Raw genomic sequence first — 19302 nt, 5'->3', positions numbered from 1 at the left:
TCTAGACATAGTACAACCTGGTGTCTTAAGTTCCCCATCATAATAGACTACTATACCCTTGAACTGAGAGCAGAAATGAATCCTTCCTCCCTTAAGGTGTGTTTGTCAGCCTATTTACCATAGCAACAGGAAAAGTAACTAAGACATTAGCTATTCATATCTTCTGTGCATTTAGGTTGTTGGTATGATTTCTTTGTGAATCTACAAAACCACGAAGAATTAACTGGGAGATCTAGTACCAAAAATGTGTGGTGCCATAACTTTAGAAACTTTAACTTTATTTACTATTTTTGTGGCTTGAAAATTAGAATACATCCAAAAGCAATAGAGAGAGGCTTTCATTCCTAGAAATAAGAGATTTAACGCTAATTAGTAAAATGCAGAAGATAACAAATTAGACCCCCCCCCAAACTTACAGCAGCTTCCAAATGATGTATGAGCAAATTCAACTTCATATTTATATTCTCAAGGCTAAGCACACAGATGTTTATTAAATATTTGCTCAAAAGAATCATTATGATGCATTTATCTAAATTCTCAGTTTGATTAAGAACTAAATAAAGCAAATTACAACTTTGGAGTTATATTGCCCATTTTAGAAATGTAGTTACATCAATCAGCACATTCCAACAAAGAACATTAATTTAAAAAAAAACAAAAAACTCTGGAGAAATTTAGGCAAAACGTTAGTCAAATATCTTAAACCTAATGGAAATATTTTTAATTGCTCTATGTAAATAGATTAGTTGCATGACTATGTGACACTGAATTAGCATTTTACAATGTTAGTTCTGTTGCTATTTATTATTTTTACTTCTACATTCTTAATTACAGATATAAAATTAAGGAAAGAAGTGTTTGTCTTCATTATTACAGGAAAAACTTTTTAAAAGTTAAATGTCTTTTACACAGTCAAATATTAGCAATTAGAAGTAAAGCTACTTAGCAATAGAAAGTAATCATGAAATATCAAAGACAAATCTAATTCTCTAAATGCTAAAACTCGGTCCTTTCATAAACAAGACATCATTGTCCAGAATGCAGACCATGGGAGAAGAGCCACCAGAGCGGTGGGGTGGAAAAGGTTGACACCAGTGAGGTGAACATGCCAGGGAAGTTCTTCCAGCCGCCTATCCAGGCTGAAAGCAATTCTACATGTAACTTATATACTGACTCATTACCCACTGCTATGGCCCCAGTTTTGAGGCAGTCTAATTGTGATTAAACATTTGCTACAAATATTTAAAACAAAGATGAAAACATATACTTTTGAATCTCCCAGGTTTTAATTTCCTACAAAATAACCGTGTCAGTTGCTTACACTGGATCATAATAGACTTGAATTCTGATCATTTATTCTTACCCCTGCACTAACACTCAGACAAGTTCTTGAGACCAGTCATTGGGTTGCCTTTGTGACTCAAAAAAGCTAGAAGTGCATTTCAAACCTCGTTGCCAAACCTTGATCCATCCGTTCTTTGCACTGCTCCTTTTTAACAAGCAATCACTAGTGAATTCAGACTTAAAACTTCACAAACTCCCCTTAAAAACAGTATTTCCTAATCACAGAGTAGTGCTATTAGACTCCCTAATATCCTTGTGTAGTCTATGAAAAGAGGCTATAATGCAATAAATAAATAGGAACATTTTTTTAAAAAAAATTTATTTATCTACTTTGGGGCTAAGCAAAAAGAAAGACAGATAAATAAGGGATAACATTAAACCAAGCCACTTCCTGATGATCACACAGATTATGAGAACTTAAGCACCAACAAAGGGTCTTATCTACCTGCTGTCTTCAATATCTGAACAAGCATTTGACACAGTAGGACAAAAAAGTTTGGATAAACAACAACAAATCAAACAACGGCCCAAAAACAACAAAGTATAACCAAACACATTATGATGTCACAACAAAATCCATTTCTTATATTCTAAACAAAAACTTTTTAGTCAAACTACTTTAAAAAAAAAAGCTACACATACAGCACTCAACTTCAAGGAAGAAGCAGCTATTCAATTACTTTTTTTAAAAAAATGTAAAGATAAGTTATAACCAATGTAAATAAACAGCTTCAAATTCAGAGCTTGTTTATGGAAGTCACAGGACACCAGTGCGTTTTACATCATCTTGATACAAGCTAGAGTCATCAGAGAAGGACCCTCGATTGAGAAAATGCCTCCACAAGGTCATTCTATAAGCAACTCTAATTAGTGATCAACGGTGGAGGGTCCAACCCATGGTGGGTTCTATAACCCACCTGGGCTGGTAGGCCTGGGTTCTATTAGAAAGCAGGCTGAGCAAGCTATGATGAACAAGCCAGAAAGCAGCACCACTCCATGGCCTCTGCATCAGTTCCTGCCTCCAGGTTCCTACCCTGCATGAGTTCCTGTCCTGACTTCTTTCAGTGATGGATGAAAGTGCGAGCCAAATAAACGCTTTCCTTCCTTAGCTTGCTTTGGTCATGGTGTTTGATCACAGCAATAGGACCCTAACTAGGACAACACCTGTTTGTGTACACCACCTCTCTGCTGCATACAGAGAGAAGCTTAGAAGGCCCCACAGACTAATTACCTGTGCTTTATACACTGACAGTTTACAGTCATGGTCCCAAAGGCACGTTTAAAACGAAATGGCTGCACACGAGATACTAAATAACTTGATTCACTTCTGGAATAAGCATTACCTTTAATAACTAGATAGACTAAGGGTAATTTCATATCAGCACTAAACAAAGGCATATGTGTAGCTTTAACTTGACATCATCCAAGGCCACTTCATCAAAAATACTTGGACACACTATTCAAAACACTATTAAACATACAGGAAAATGGGACTAGACTCTCCAAAATTCTAAGGGGTCATATAGCAAGACATCTTACAACCAAAATCACATTTACTTTACAGTATCAGTTTACTAAGGGGATTGCAACCAAGGTCTAATTATAACACCATGAGGAAACAGCTAAAATGATAGTGATCCCTGTCTACTCTCAGGAGCATTTGTTAATAGGCTGGTACTACAGGAATAAGTAATGTTACATAAAGACGGCCAGTAAGTATTTTGTGCTTTAAAAATCATTCCTATAGAAATGCAATAGTTGACGAAATTTCCAGAAGGAAATAAAAACTTCCATGTTTTTCTTATTCAAAATGATACAGGACTTTAAACACAGGATTCTATATTTTTACAGTTTTTAAAAAGTGTCCAAAAGACATCAAATTTATCATATGATATACACGTGTAATTATTAAAATAGCTACAAATCTCTTATGCAGAACTGGAATAGAGAAGTCCTTTTCACATAAAAATAACCATCCAGTGATGTTCTAAGTCATCTCATTTCCACCTCCTGCCCATGAAAAGACAACACAGGCATACAAATGGCTTCCCCAAGCTGGAATGAGATCTCACCAAACAGGAGATTAATGATGCATTTTAAAATTTAGAATAACTTTTAAAATCATTGCACATAAGGTTTACATCCAAGTCTCCTATAAAATTAAATGTCACTTTGTCTAAGAATCACTTGAGCAATGTCTTAACATGAACTACTGCCAAAGCCATGCTATGTTACATTAGACTAAAGAAACCAAATTTAAAACAAGAGCTGTGTTCACTTTATCATGTCCTTAAATGTTAAGGATTAAAAAACAAATTAATAAACGCCTTCTATACCTTGCCACACAGAGAAGACAGCTGTTCCAACAGCAGCATGGAATTCTGCCTTGTGCAGTTTCTGGTCACCTCTCTGTACTAAGGAGTTAAAGAATGAGAGAATAGTAACCGGGAAAAAACTCAACTTGGAAAAACAAGCTGGATTATTTCACTCTCCCATAGTTCACTGAAAATCATTCATTAAGCTTAAGTAAAAGAATTAACAATTATTCTTTCCCTTACACATTATTTTCTTGATTATTAATCCTGATTATCATTCCTATAAATTATAAAAACAAGAAATGAGTAAAAAAAAACCCTCTGTATTAAAAAATTCAAGAGTGCTATGTGAGTGCTCCATTTCAAACCAGCAATTATGTACTATAAAATGTCTGTTCTGGGCTGGTGAAGTGTCTCAAGGGGTAAAGGTGCCTGCCCCTTTGACAGCCTACATGGTGAAAAAAGACAAGCGATTCCTGCTAGCTGTCTTCTGACCTACACACAAGTGATCCACCCCCAAAACATATTTTGAATATTTCAGTATATCTGGTGACATTTACAGTTACTTAAGTATAGAAAGATGCATCATTCAACTAGTACTCATCTATCAATCATATTGACAGTAAGAGAAACATCTGAGCAAGACAGAAATGTGTATAAATTACTCTGCACTCCCTACATATTCCTAACATTTTCTTCTGATGCTCATCAGCAACAAGAAGCCAACCTGGAGGAAGCCTTGTGCCTTTCTAGAAGCATAAATACAGTACTTGAGGCATGGGGAAAGGGTGGGGGAATACATTATAAAACTTTTCTTAAAATCATGACCAGGAAAGATATACTGAATTATCTTAGGGCATGCATGATCCAACACCTAAATGCAGAGTGAAATCGTAGAAATGGCTTAATATGTGCTTTTCTGACTTTCCTTAGGACAAGTAGGTTTTGGCAAGTGAGGTCTTTCAGAAACCTAACTTTTGAGTTGGGAGAAAAGTGTGGCTTTTGCTGAAGTAAGAGGAGCCAAGAGTCATGCCCACACACACCACAACCCTTCTTTAGCAGAACAGTATCAAGAAAATGACAGAAATCATGGGGAGGCAGCTAGGATTCAGGAAAAACAAAAGCTATTCTTCAAAGATATTTAGAACTAAATAAAATGACAGGAAACAAAACAAGACAAAGCAATAAAATATGCATGTAGGTGTATCAAGACAGAGTGGTTGGAAAGATAGTTTCATTGAATGCCACAAAGTGTGTATACTTGACCTGTGCTCAAGCACAGAACATTCATCATAACTGCACCAAAGAAGCAAGGTTTGGTCACCTCTGCTTTAGTTCCATAATCCTGCCCACACCAAGTAATCTACAGGGAAAGGAAAGAGACTGCCCAAAGGGAATGACTGCTGACAGAAGAATGTAGAGAAAGCAGGAACTCCCTCCCCCAGCAGCCCCCTGGGGAAGAATTTCCACTTGGGCATGAGCAGTAAATGAGGTATACAATGAAATGAAAACAAATGTAAACCTAACACGTTGACCTGCTGGTCCCCAGACATCCTACCCGACCCAGAGAACGGAAAATAAGATGAGCGTGTCAACAAAAGGATACAAGTCGAATTCCATGTCAGACATGTAACAGGAGGGGAGGTCTGATAATTTTATCATCTGCACAAATTCTAAAGCAGGACCATAATAATGGAAAACCTGAAAAGGAAATTCAGATTGCGTAATACTTTTAATCCTGGAAATGAAATGAAAGCAAACAAATTAGTGATTATTAGTTTAACAGCCTCACAGGACACACAAAGAAAACACATCCAAAGGAAAAACAGTTTTAGTTTTCCCACCCTGCCTCTTTCTCCCCGCCCTGCCATGCATGTGTATATGGACGGGGACATGGAGTGATTTGAATAAGATGTCCCTAAAGTCCGGGCATCTGAAGACTTGGTTTCCAGCTGCGGGCTCTGTTTGAGGAGGCTTAAAAGGCTCAGCTTGTTGGATGAGGTGTGTCACTGGAGGTGGGCAGTTTTTACTCTTTTCTTCATCCTTGCAGTTAAAGATAAGAGCCGGCAGCTTCCTGCTCCCCTGCCAGGCCTTTGCTTCACCATCATGGATCTGGCCCTCTGGAGCCCTAAGCCCCAAACCACTGCTTCTTCTCTAAGTTGCCTTGGCCATGGGGTTTATCGCAGCAATAGAAAAGTAACTAAGACATGGTAGAAATATTTATCGAAATTAATTTTGCTTTAATTCATTGCAAAGGTTGGACCTGAAGATTGTTCTCAGTAGAAGCAAAGAAAAAAATGTTTAAAGATAGATTATTTTACTTGATCATTACATTGCCAAAGAAGAGAATCTGAAGTCACTAAATTTTCTAGGGGTAAAGTTTAGAAAAGAACTGAAAAATCCTGTGAGAGACAGACCTGGCTACAGTCAGTAATTACAAACAACAATGGGAAATGAGTTCACAGCAGAAATGGCATCCTTTTGTTCTACTGCTCTTTTGTCAGAAAATATTAAGCATCATTTGACATCCTAAAATTTCAGGACCTCTGTATTTTACACATTCTTAAGTTGGATATTTTAAGATTGATTTCAGAAGTACTCGTAAAGGACTTCCTCTTATGCTTGTCTTCAATATTTGAAAAAAAAAAAAAAACAAACAAACTAGCTGCACTCCTCTAATTATTATAGCTTATCATTGCTTGCATTTAAAGAATAAACCTACGGAGGATTGATGAAGAGAATGAGCATGTCTAATCCTACAAGTTAAGCCTATGCCAGGCTCTGCATCAGATGCTAGTCTCTGACCTCATTTAATTTTCAGAGGAACTTTGTAAGGTGGTATTGCTCTTATTTCACAGACGAGTTGTCAACGTCCAAGGCTGTATCCAATCTATACCAGGCGACAGAGTCAAGTTCCAAACCAAGGCCTAGCTAACTTCAACCTTCATCTAATTTTTAGCATCTAGGCAACTAGCTTTCATTCATCTTAAAAGGGTCCCATAGTAAACTCCAATTCAAGTCCAATTCAGGCTGATACTGACTTAAAATTATTACCTTTTTTAAAAAAAACAACAACTACACTCTGTAGCAATGAGTACCAACACATAGTACTCATCACACAAAAGCACTTAATTGTAAGAGTTATATGAGCTATACCCATGAATATATCATGCATATTAGTACTAGTGAGACAAGAGTCAAACATATTTTATAGAACAAAGCTGCACAAACAGATGACAGCAGGAAAAATTATACGTATATATAATTACCTTAGGCAGAATGTTCTTATCCTTCGATGGTGCTATCTTTTTGGCAAGAAAGCAGGTATGTAACTTACATGTACTAACACTCGTAGGTACAACTCCCTTTAAACAAAATTCAGGAAAACTAATTTCAAATCCAAACTGGAAAGAGAAACCAAGAGAACTCAGTTACAGGTATTATGCATAAAGACTAATATACTGTATTAGAATGGATATTGAGAAGAAACTGACATTACTCTAAATATAAAGTATATGAGTGTGAATTTTCTTTTCTTTTTTTCCTTTTTTTTATACACTGGCTCAAAACAAAAAGAGACAAAGTTTTCCCTATTGAAAATCTATCAACATCATTCTATTAACTTCATCACTAGCTTCTCATAAATCACCTTTCCGTGATCCTTGGTAAGTCAGCAACAGTATGCTAACTGTTTCACGCAGCCCACAGGACCAAGCAACCTCCCCGTACACATGCAATGCCTGACTTCCTACCAGTCTGTAAGTTACAGTGACACAGAAGGTGCCTGTGTACTTAGTACACAGGTACTAGGTACTTAGTACAGTGCCTCACAGGGTTTACCTCCAATGTAAATGAGAATGGGTGATGAGAATACAGTTACCACAGAAGTGCTGCTGTTAACAGTAGAGATGCAACAATACTGACAGCTGGGACATACTGTGTCATTCTGTACTCTACATAATAGAACTTAAACAAACCCTATGAATTACTAGTATAAATAACAGAACTCAAATAAACCCTATGAATTGTTATTATAAATAACCAGAACTCAAATAACCCTATGAATTATTATCATCATCATCTCTGGTACCAAGATGTCACCCAAAACTGGAACCAAGTCAAAATGTGAATGCAGGTATTATAATTCTAGAGTCTACTAGAATGACTGCTGGCTGAAAGCTATGGAGTGACACCAAGTTTGAAATGCTTACTGTGGACTAATGAGTGCTTAGTTTCACACTACAGGAATAACTTCATACTACAGAAGAACTCTGGCATGATCTCCCTACATGTGAGCCCACGACTTCAGAAAATGAAAACAAAGGCAATTTTCCTGCTCAATAGTCAGCTCTTCACTTTGTGCTGTGGGACGTCTTTCTGTACACAGTGAATGTGTGTTGCTCTGATTGGTAGATAAATAAAGCTGCACTGGCCTATGGCAGGGCAGGATGAGGTTACATTCGAACTGAAGACAAGATGAAGAAGGGTGGAGTCAGGAGAGATGCCTGCACACCAAGGAAGGAGCAACAAGATGCCAGCAGACTGATAATGCTATGGCTACGTGGCAACATATAGGTTAATAGAAATGGGTTGAGTTAAGTTGTAAGAGCTAGCTAGCAAGAAGCCTGACCCACAGGCCATACAGTTTATAATTAATATAAGCCTCTGAGTGATTATTTATAAGCAACTGCAGACCGCTGGGACCAGGGGACTGCAGGGCAGGGCGGGACCAACAAACTTCCGCCTACAACTTTGGCTGAATGTTGTTTATTTATTTATTTATTCATTTATTCCTAGCAACACCATTTGCAGAGTTTCCCTGAAAACCGAGTCTTCCTAAAACTAGGATGGCCAGTATATTAATCTAGATAGACTACGTACTTTATTCCTATTGTTTTATTGGATGTCCCATTAAGCCAGTAAGAAAGGAGCCAGGCAGTGGTGGTGCACACCTTTAATCACAGCACTCAGGGAGGCAGAGGCAGGTGGATCTCTGTCAGTTTGAGGCCAGCCTGGGCTACAGAGTGACTTCCAGGACAGCCAGGACTGGTCCACAGAGAAACCCTGTCTTGAAAAACCAAAAAAACAAAACAAAACAAACAAACAAACAAAAAACTCCAAAAGAAAAGAAAGATAAAGGGAGAAAAGGTACAAAAAAGGGGGGGAGAGGATGCAAGAACCCATTCATGATGGCACACTGTCTTGAACAAACATTAAGAAATTGTCTTAATTTCCCTATCTACAAAACTTACAAGAATTAATATGAACACATTACAAAATAGATATAAAGACCACCAATACCTCAGAAGTTTAGGACTAAAGAAATCTAAGTGACAATTTCATCACAGAGACGATATATCTAGGGTCTAGTAAAACTTTTAAAACACTGTTCGGGTTAGCTGGCTTGTATATGGCAGAGATCGCCTAAGAATACTAGATAACCGCTCCCACTACTTTTTCTGGTGGATACTTTTGGCAATAAAATTAATTGACTTGGTTCAACAATATGAACTTGACTAATGTCCAATACTGTTTTCAAAATGCCACACTACAGAACAGTAATACCTAAAATATAGTCACAGTAACTACTGATATCATAAGTAATTAAAATGAAATAAAATTAAAAATTCGGTTGAGGGTACAGCAAATCACAGATAGTTCTCGGGAGCAATACATAGCTTAAGGGCCCCTGTTATGAGCAGATGCACAGTTTCTATCATTGTAGAAAACTCCACTTGTCAAACTAGAACATCTTCCTGAGGGACACTGGTGTTGACTTCACTTGTACTGGAAACAAGGTCCAAAGGTCTACTTCGGTGTACGTGGTAAAAGCAAGAAATCTCTTTACCTTTCTTTCCCGTATCTGAATCTCTCCCCTCCACAATTCCCTTGAGTCAATGGCATTTCGGAACTCCTCAAAAGGTACAACATTTGCTGAAAGGTATTCTGCAATTTTCTGACAATTACTGTTAAAAAAAAAAAAAAGAAAAAAAAAAGATTTTGATGATTAAATGATGGTAATTCTATTTTTCTGATTTTTAATGGCTCCATTTTAGCTACAGCCTAAGAGGGGTAACTGCAATTTTATATTAATATGAATGACCCATTAAGTCAGTCTCTGAGGATGGGCTGCCACATTCCCACACATTCAGAGTCGTCATCACCCTGACTACGTGAACCGAAACCATCCCGTTACTCCCGGCTTAACCGTGTCAGATGTACCCGTCCCTCAGATCAGAAATGGAATTGTCATCCCCAATCTTCCTTCATGGCTTTATGAATTCCATGGCAGCACTGGATCACAGGTGATGCTGACTGTTAGCATTCCTGCTTTACCTGTACTTCCATGTGGGGAGCCATGTGTTCTCACTTTCTTAACTCAACAACAATCCACTACTATGCCTGGCTTAGTCACAATTCTATTAAGTCCCTGATTTATGAAATTAAAAAAAAATCACGAAGTTCATAAATCCAGTTTGAGTACTAACTTTAGAATCAAAAGTGGAATGCACAATTGACCTCTACTAATGTGTCATAAATACAACTGTGTGTACTTAATTCTGCCTTGGCATATACCACGGAAAGCAGACAGAATGGGACGAATCCAGCATACCAGTCACCCTGGTACTCACTGGGTACTGAAAGCCTGCTGGAACATACACAGTGAATTTGGAGAACCAAGGTTCAACAGTGATTATAGATCAGCACTGATAGGATTTATCAAATACGTAAACATCTAGGAAATATGAAAGGAGCAAAATCTAAGTTGCAGTAAAGGTACAATTCTCTAATCAGAGTGCGACAGAAAACATTACCTCGTCACATTAAAGTCCTTTTCAAAGGTTCAATCTACTGAAACCCCGGCAGCAGATCTGAACAGAACAATGATCCGTGACCAAAGGAGCTTACATTTCACAGTGATTTCCTGCGATGATAACTTTGGCTGAATGCCACTCCTTCAGATGTTTCAGTGCCCCTACAGTGGGCAAGCACTCTTTCAGTGTAGGAGGATCTTTGTCAGAAGGCAAGAGTATTATGTCTAACATGGCTCTACCTAGGAAAAAAAAATCATAATTTTTAAAAGATGTTCAATCTAGAGTAGCTCAAAACAGTGCTCTAAACAGCTGAATTTTAAACTTATTTCGAAGACAAAGAAGTATTTCAAAACAATACACATCTTCAGGAGTTCAAAAACTTGAAGTATTCATCATCTGAGTTCATGCCATATTACCTGGAAATAGCTGGTGCATGGTAGAAAACAATGAACTATATCATAATTACTTGCCGAGTCTCCAGCAGTAAGTAGTTAATTATATGCATTGCTCTGGAGATCATCAATGCTATTGTACTCAACAGGGGAAAAAAATAAACCTGTGCAATTTCATTATATTCTCCTACATTTAATTTTGTTATCCAAAAGGGAATGAATGAGTATAAAATTGCAATGCTCAAATAAATCATTTCTCTTAAAAGACAATAAAACATTCAGTATAACCAATTATACTAGCATCATTAGATTCCGAGGAAGGTTTACTTCACCCCAGTTTAAATGACATAAAATTACAAATGTATTGAAGGACAAGAAAAGCTAAAATGAAATAGAAACCAAATAAACATTTGATAATCAAAGGCATTTAATTTGATGAAGACAGCAACTGTATAATATTTTAGTAAATATTTTAAATCTGATACATTTTACTAAAGAAATCTGATGAGTTAGAGAGTAGATTGACATGTACAAGGCCCTGGGTTCAATCCTTGGGAGAAAAAAGTTATAAAAATGTTTATTTGTGAATACATTCTGTTATTTTCTTTTTAAAGTTTTTTTTTTTTTTTTTAATTTTATGTGTATGTTTGTCTGCATGACTGTGCATGTCGATGCATATGGAAGCCAGGAGAGGGCACTGAATTTCCTGGAACTAAAATTATAGATGGTTGTGAGCTTCCATGAGGGTGTTGGGAACTGAACTCAGGTCCTCGGCGAGAGCAGCCAGTGCCCTTAACCATTGAGCCATCTCAACACACCCTTAGTTATTTTCCATACAGGACTCTGCAGTAAAATTTGGTTCTAAATGCCAGCCCCTTGATTATAAGGCTTTTACTATGTGTAAGCTTTGAGATCCTTTATAATTATCTAGCTTCACACACACTGTATATTCAGTTCCTAAAACAATGCATGACATATAACTCAGACATCAAACATGTCAATAAGTAATATTCAACAGGGGCTGGAGAGATGGCTCAGCAGTTAAGAGCACTGACTGCTCTTCCAGAGGTCCTGAGTTCAATTCCCAGCAACCACATGGTGGCTCACAACCATCTCTAAGGAGATCTGGTGCCCTCTTCTGGCGTGCAGGCATATATGTAAGCAGAACACTGTATACAAAATAAATAGATAAATCTTAAAAAAAAAAAGTAATATTCAACAATGAAAATATTCGTAAAAAATTGCAAAAGTATTTGCCAATACCAAACTGTGCCAAATTTTACCAATGACTATTTGAGTAACACACACACACACAAAAGCTACATTAAAACAAAAAAAGTTTTAAGGATAATATCATATGGTAGTTCATAAAATATGCTTCCCATTTTAGGAACAACAAAAAAGGTTCCTATAAAAAAAAGCTGATGAGCTGGGGATTTAGCTCAGTTGTACAGCACTTGCCTAGCAAGGGCAAGGCCCTAGACTGGGGGGGGGGGGGGGGATGCTGAGCAAAGAGCTTTGTTCCACGGCACAACATTCCAACATTTCATCTGGTGATGTGCATGCTAACAGCACTATAAAAGAATGTTATCCAAACTATCTAGGTTAAAGAAGCTTTTTTCCCCTGGAATTTACAGGATTAATGTTCTATTGAATACAGACTTCATCACTCATCCATATAAAGTAGAAAACAGTTATTGTGTTACCAGGAGCAGGAAGCTTGTCTGATAACTGATGCAAATTTTCTGCTGATTCTTCATATAGGCTACAATAAAAGAATAGATTTAGAAAAAAATAGCCTACACAAATATGCATATAGGTGTGTGTGTATACATACACACACACACACACACACACACACACACACACACACACACACACATATAAACCATATAATCAAAATAGGCAATAACGATCTGTGTACCCAGTCACATACATTAGACACATGACCTTCTTTGACTTTGCTGACAAACCCATGTACCATTAGGATAGTATTTCTTCTTTAAATAAGTGTCCTAAAATTATGTAACTATTATGTATGAAAGCTAGAATTCATCCCACAAATACACGCTTTTACCCACACCCAAAACCCAAACAGAACCAACAATAATAATGGAAACAAAACCCCTAAGTTATAGTTTATGTATCCAATATAAATAATATGCCAAACATTTTTCTTCAAAGCAAGCCAGCAGTAGGTTTTAATAAAGGACACTGCTTTTCTCTAAGTTAGTTCTAAGCCTTCACTGAGAATATAACATTTTGCTCAGAGTCCTAAAAACTTATAAATTTTATTCATATGGTGAAATTTTCTTCTCAGAATAATTTATTATATAGGATAAGAGTCTTTCAATCCTTTTTCATAGGGTGATATTGTGTAAAACAAAAATCTTAAAGCATCCTGTGCTAGACTATATAGTTTTCAGGCTCCCTCTTGTGGAAATATGGCCACATGCAAACTACTGCATAGTTTTTTCAGTGGTAAAACATGAATTGATAAGGTCCTTTTAAGGATCAATGGAGGTATCTTAGAAAGTTCCTAAAAGAACTTCCATACTTGATGAGTGAATAAACAGAGACCCAGGAGGAGCTAAGTCCCTGGCTTTGCCTCATATAAGCAGAGAGTACTTTCCTAACTTCTACTAATTCCATAGTTCCTTCTTCACTAACAGAGTGAATAACACAATCTGAAATCAAGAAGAAGGAACTCTTAAAGCCTATACAATGTATAGGTATATTATATGAATACCAAAAGCCTTTTCTGTCACACTAGGAAGTGTACTGAAATGAAAGGGCTTAAGGAGTCAGAAATGGAACACCTTAGGAAGGAAGATTATCATAACTTAGAGCCTGGATGGCTTTCACATTCTAACAAGAGTCAAGAAGCTTACAAGTCAGTCACACTGACACGCCTCAGAAATCCTGTGGATTACAAAACGTATCAGAAATGTTGAAGAGGCATATAAAGTGGGAAAAAAGCCACAGAGAACAGAGGAACAATGGGCTTTCGTCTGAGTGCTAGCTGTTAGCATTAAGCAAGTCCTCACGTCCGGCTATCACAGTATCAGGCAGAAGTTAGCTTCAAGAAAAGGCCATGCTGGTGGGAACAGCATCCTAACAGTTGTGTAAACCTAAACCACATTTTCAGGTATTGATTAGATAACAGGGCTAAACTACCCAGTGTCTTCTAAAAACAAAGTATTAAATATCGCAGTTGATTAAAATCACCCCCCCCCAACATTGCTAAAATATTCCATCTTTTCTCTCCTGTCTCTAAAGGACAGGCTAGTGCTAAACGTCTGAAAGGCGGTGGTATAGGCCTGTGAGCATACTCAGCCCAGGACAGGGACTCCCTGCTGTTACTGTCATCTTCTTCAAAACACTCAGCAGCACTCTGACATTCTTCTATGTTTGCTTGAAGAACATCTTCTATTTTATCTTTTTCAGCATCAAAATGTATCTCTTGCCAATCAGAACTACAAAACTAACAGAGGAGACAGCGGTAAGTAGAGGAGTCATGGAACCATTTACAGCACGGGCATCTCCCGACAGCTATTACAAAAACCAACCCATCGGAAAGTGGCATTAAACGACCTGGATTCCTGAAATTCCTTCTTGTAGGAAAGGCATTCGCCAACAGCTATTACCTGATAAAATCCGCATATTGCTTGCACGGCAAAGAACCACTTCCTGGGATGAGGTGTGCCACCCACTGAACAAGCTTGAAAACAAATCACACTTATTAGAAGAAAGGCAGACAATAAAAAAAGCAGTCATCGTTAACAAATGACTGCTCAGGGAATTACATAATTCTGAAATACAGTCTATAGTTTTCCAAGTTATATACTTTTTTACGGGTGTCTTTTTGAAATCACTGGTAAAAATTCAAAGCTTTCAATCTGTCTAAAGAATAAAGTTCCAAGTTTGCATGAATTCATCATAGTACAAAATCCACATTACTTAATCATCATTTAAAATCTACTATAATGTTAAAATACAGCTACTCAATTATGGGTTGTTCATACAAAACCAGATAGGCTACTAAGGAAGAACAATTCCCTCTCCAAAGACCATGCAGGCTTGGTTCTACCTGGCCACAGGAAGATGTTCTATTGGAAAATGCAGTAATAATAATAATAATAATAATAATAATAATAATAATAATAATAATAAAAAGAACTCAAAGGTCACTCTGGAACACATCTCCAAGGAGCCAGAGGGAACTGAGAGCTTTGTAGAGAAACCAGAGTCAAGGCTGGGAGGGAAACCGTGAAGCATGCACTTAACTTGTGAGAGTGAGGTGAGGTGCTAACTGTCAATTGCAACTTTCTTCCAGAGAGCTCAGCAGAATCCTTTTTTTCCTTACTGGAAGCCATTGACTATTAAGTCCTTACAGGAGACAGACCACTCTACTTGCCTTCCTGTTAGGTCTTTCTTCATTCCTTCCTGCCAAAAGGCAAGAGGCACTACCTTCCAATACAAGGTTACCCCTCAACATGATCCCAGGCCAGGTGCTCCGAACCAGCCCCTCACCACTGAAAACCACAGACATTTTTCTCCAAGCGGCATTTCCTGATGGAGTCCTAGCTTCACGTGTGTTCAGCTACTGCTGCACCCCTTTCTTCACTTTTTTCATTAACTCCCCGAAAATGCTGCCTGTCTGTGACTACCTCTTCCTCATCAGCTTCGCCATTCAAAGGCATTTCAGTGGGCTTTTTTGTTTCCAAAATGCCATTGAAATTGTATTCAAAGTCACCAAGAGCTGACTCTTTACTCAAGTATTAATTTTCAGTTTTGTTGCTATTTAATTTCTCAGCATATGAGAGAGAGAGAGAAAGACTCAAAGGTGACTCATCATATGACTACTTCCCCCTAAATCACTTGGATCTGTGAGGTGACTCATCATATGACTACTTCCTCCTAAACCACTTGGATCTGTGAGGTGACTCATCATATGACTACTTCCCCCTAAATCACTTGGATCTGTCCCACTCATTCTTCCGGCTCCTCCTTCACGGTCTCTTAAAATTGGTGTTCTTTGAATCCTGGGATTCTTTTGAGTTCCTTTGTCTTCCCATCATCTATAAACATCCTCATTTTTCTCATGGCTTCCATCTATACACAGATGATTTGATAACCACATCTCCAGCACTACTCTCCTATGGTCTCAGAAACAAACATCTCTGTTCAACCTTTACACAATATTTTACTTCAATATCTTACTAGGCAACTAGCCACATGTTCTAAACAAGGCATCACGCTTATGAATATGCTTCCATCTTAGTAAATGTCACCATCACATTTATCCTAGTCAGATTTCTAATATCATTTATGACTCCTTTCTAATAAAATAAGCCAAGTCAACATTGAGTCAGGTATTCTCCCTCCAATTCCCTTCAGATCTATCCGCTTCCTACCTCCCCTCACCCATCAACTGATCTTCTGCAATAACTCCAATAGCTCTGACTTTCTCAAATGTGTCCACTACAACTAGAGTATCTCAAAAGCAGATCTAGACATTAGGGAGGTGACTCACAGATAAAGTACATGCCATGCAATGTGAAGACTGCAGCTCAGATCCCCAGACCCCACATAAAAGCCAGGCAGGCAGGGGTGACACACACCTATAATCCCAACACTTGAGAGGTAGAGAAGGGATCCCTAGATCACATGAGAACAAGCATATATACACATGCACACCCCATACCCACACCTATTTAAAGGAAAGAAAGAAAAGAAGGAAGGAGGAGGAGGAAGAGGAGGATGAGAAGGAGGAGAGGTAAAAGAAGAAACAGAAACTTAGGAGCTAGAGAGACTGGTAGGCCATTAAGTACAAGCATTGACCTTACAGACCTGAATTCAGTTCCAAATGCACTGATGCTATTTACAAAGATGTCCGCATAACTATATAAACCTAGTTTTTCAGTACACAAACCATTACCAACAAAAAACGTGTGCCATGCCAGTGACTGATCATGTTACTACTTTCACAGTTTGCCAACTGATCACTGAACATCTACCATTCAACTTACACAGGGACAACAAAGGATCTAAATTTTGTTTCCTCCCAATCTCCTAATACAAATCCATGTAGTATTTTTCAGTGGTGAACTAGAAAAGGTAAGTAGTGAGAAAGAAGAACACAAAAAACCCAAATTGTTAGTGCTGAAAGTGCTACTCCAATCTGTCTATATAAATAGAGTTCTATCTGGGCGGTGGTAGTGCACGCCTTTAATCCCAGCACTCAGGGAGGCAGGCGGATCTCTGGGAGTTCAAGGCCAGCCTGGTGAGTGAGTTCCAGGACAGCCAGAGCTACACAGAGAATCCCTGTGTCAAAAAAACAAACAAACAAACAAAAAAGAGTTCTAGATTAGTTACTGTGACAAACATGATAAAAAGGATAAGGTCGTGCCTGTCATCTGTCCCAAGGAAAATAATGGCAGCAAAATCTTTCACATTAAAGGAATGGAGGGATAGCTCACAATACTGACAGCTGACACTAGTGTGTAAGTCACCAGAGCACTGAAAAGATACTAAATCTGTGTAAGTTCTATGTTGACCAGTAGAAAGTGCTGACTGGCTGTTTTCAATGCTGTTTTTACAAAGAAATAAAATGCTTTAATTGCAGTGCGTCTCATTTTTTAACTCTCAGCACACATATTACCTTTACTACTTACTTTCTTAAATACGCATACAAAACCAACCAGTGCTTTAAATTTTTTAAAATTACAGTGTGTGTGTGGGTGTGTGTACACGTGTGTCACAGCTCCTTGTGGAGATCAGAAGACAATTTGCAGTTGGTTCTCTCCTTCCTGGGTCCTGGGGAGCGAACTCAGGTCATCAGCCATATTAGCAAGCAATTCTACCCACTGAACCATCTCAATGGCCCCCCAACAAGAGTTTTTATAGGCCTTAATAGCGTGTTACAGGTCATGGAACAACTGTACTCTCTAACTGGTTATTGTATTAGGATGGTCTTGCATGACTTCAGCTTGCAGAGTTCTGCATTACTATACAAAAGGAGAGTCTTATGAGACACTCTGCCCAAACAAGCTGGGTGAATACACTCATGAGAACCTCTAGGATATGCTCCCAAGATCTCTTTACATATACATTTAGAAACATGAATGGAGGAAATCTTTGCTGCTACAACAGCGGCGCTTATCTAAATTTTACCAACTCAAGAAATTAGTACCATTAGAACTTGGACAACAGGCGAGGGCAGCACATACTAGCAATCATTCCTCAGTGATGAGAGCTGCCCCGGAGGGACTGGAGGTTCTCTAATTAAATAAAGGAAAGAGCAGATTATCATAGAGTCTTGAGAGCTACAGCAATCAGAATGAGGACATTCTTCCTGGCATCTACAGACATTTCCTTCAGCCTTTAGGATTTTTCATATTTCCATTTTCTGAGCCTTTGAGGAACATTATCAGATGGAGAAGAAGCAAAAGAAAAGAAAGTTATCAAAGCAAATAGATGTGTTTGTAAAATACCAATAGAGCTAAAGGGAGGAAAGATTTCTTACCCCCAAAAAAGTGAGATCACTTCAGAAAGTCAAAGCAATGGGAACAGGGGAGAAGAGCACTGTCTTTGGCACGCACAAAGTCATGTTTTACTTGGTTTTAAGAGAATCAGTAAGAATGTACAGGGGGAAAAAACCCACAAATAAGTGGTAAAGTCAGAGTGGGAGTTTTAATAATGTGTCTTTACTCAAGGCAAGAACCTCTTCACAATACCACATTACCCTACGCTATACACATAAAGATGGGGAGATCATGAAAGAAACATAACTCAAGTTAGGAGTCCAGAGTAACTTTTGTAACAACTTACAACATCCAAACACCAGAAAGGAATGGTAATGGAGTTGAGTCTTTCCCTAAGATATCTCCATATCCCTGTGACTTATTCAAAGTCAACAAGTATTTCTTATACTCCTAAATTGTCAAACTAACTGATTTCCAATAAAATGCTATGCCAGATTGAGGGGGGGGGGAGGCTTTTATTATACCGTTACACTTACCAGGAAATGTGCTATCATCTGGATGGACTGAATCGTGGATGGTTTTCTTCAAGAGGTGATAAATACTGGATGCTGTCAAGTCTGTAAAAGTAATGGCCTAACTCGGTCACCTAACTCAGAGAGCTCAAGAGTTAACATAATCTAGGCCTGTATCAATTTCACTACTAGAGAATCTGAAGCCCAGAATACCTGGGGATCAAGATTCTACTTAAGCGCTGATAAATTTGAGCAAGCAGAAAAAAATAGTCAAGGCTCCTGATTCGTACATGCTAGTCGGCAACAAGAAACCAAAACTTCCTTCCAAAAGAACCATATACATTTCTTCCTCAAAATGTCTGCTTGATCAAAACACGGAAAACGCAATAAAGAGACTAGACAGAAACATCAAAGAGCAAATACAATCAAAAGCAGCT

General features: G+C 38.0%; 1 protein-coding gene across 1 annotated transcript in view; it reads right to left on the bottom strand.

The window, feature by feature from the left end:
- Positions 1-19302, bottom strand: part of LOC118596980 (MDM2 binding protein) — a 71692-nt gene that overhangs the window by 51620 nt on the left and 770 nt on the right. Inside the window, exons 2-10 of the mRNA XM_036208184.1 lie at positions 18890-18970; positions 14514-14587; positions 14199-14350; positions 12573-12631; positions 10569-10713; positions 9508-9625; positions 6929-7063; positions 5266-5360; positions 3681-3753 (exon numbers count right to left, since the gene is read on the bottom strand). Of these exons, the coding sequence (XP_036064077.1) occupies positions 3681-3753; positions 5266-5360; positions 6929-7063; positions 9508-9625; positions 10569-10713; positions 12573-12631; positions 14199-14350; positions 14514-14587; positions 18890-18970 (932 nt within the window). The remainder of the gene's footprint in view (positions 1-3680; positions 3754-5265; positions 5361-6928; positions 7064-9507; positions 9626-10568; positions 10714-12572; positions 12632-14198; positions 14351-14513; positions 14588-18889; positions 18971-19302) is intronic.

The sequence above is a fragment of the Onychomys torridus genome, chromosome 16 (genome assembly GCF_903995425.1).
Source record: "Onychomys torridus chromosome 16, mOncTor1.1, whole genome shotgun sequence".
NCBI lineage: Eukaryota > Metazoa > Chordata > Mammalia > Rodentia > Cricetidae > Onychomys > Onychomys torridus.
This window is presented reverse-complemented; position numbering and strand designations above follow the sequence as displayed.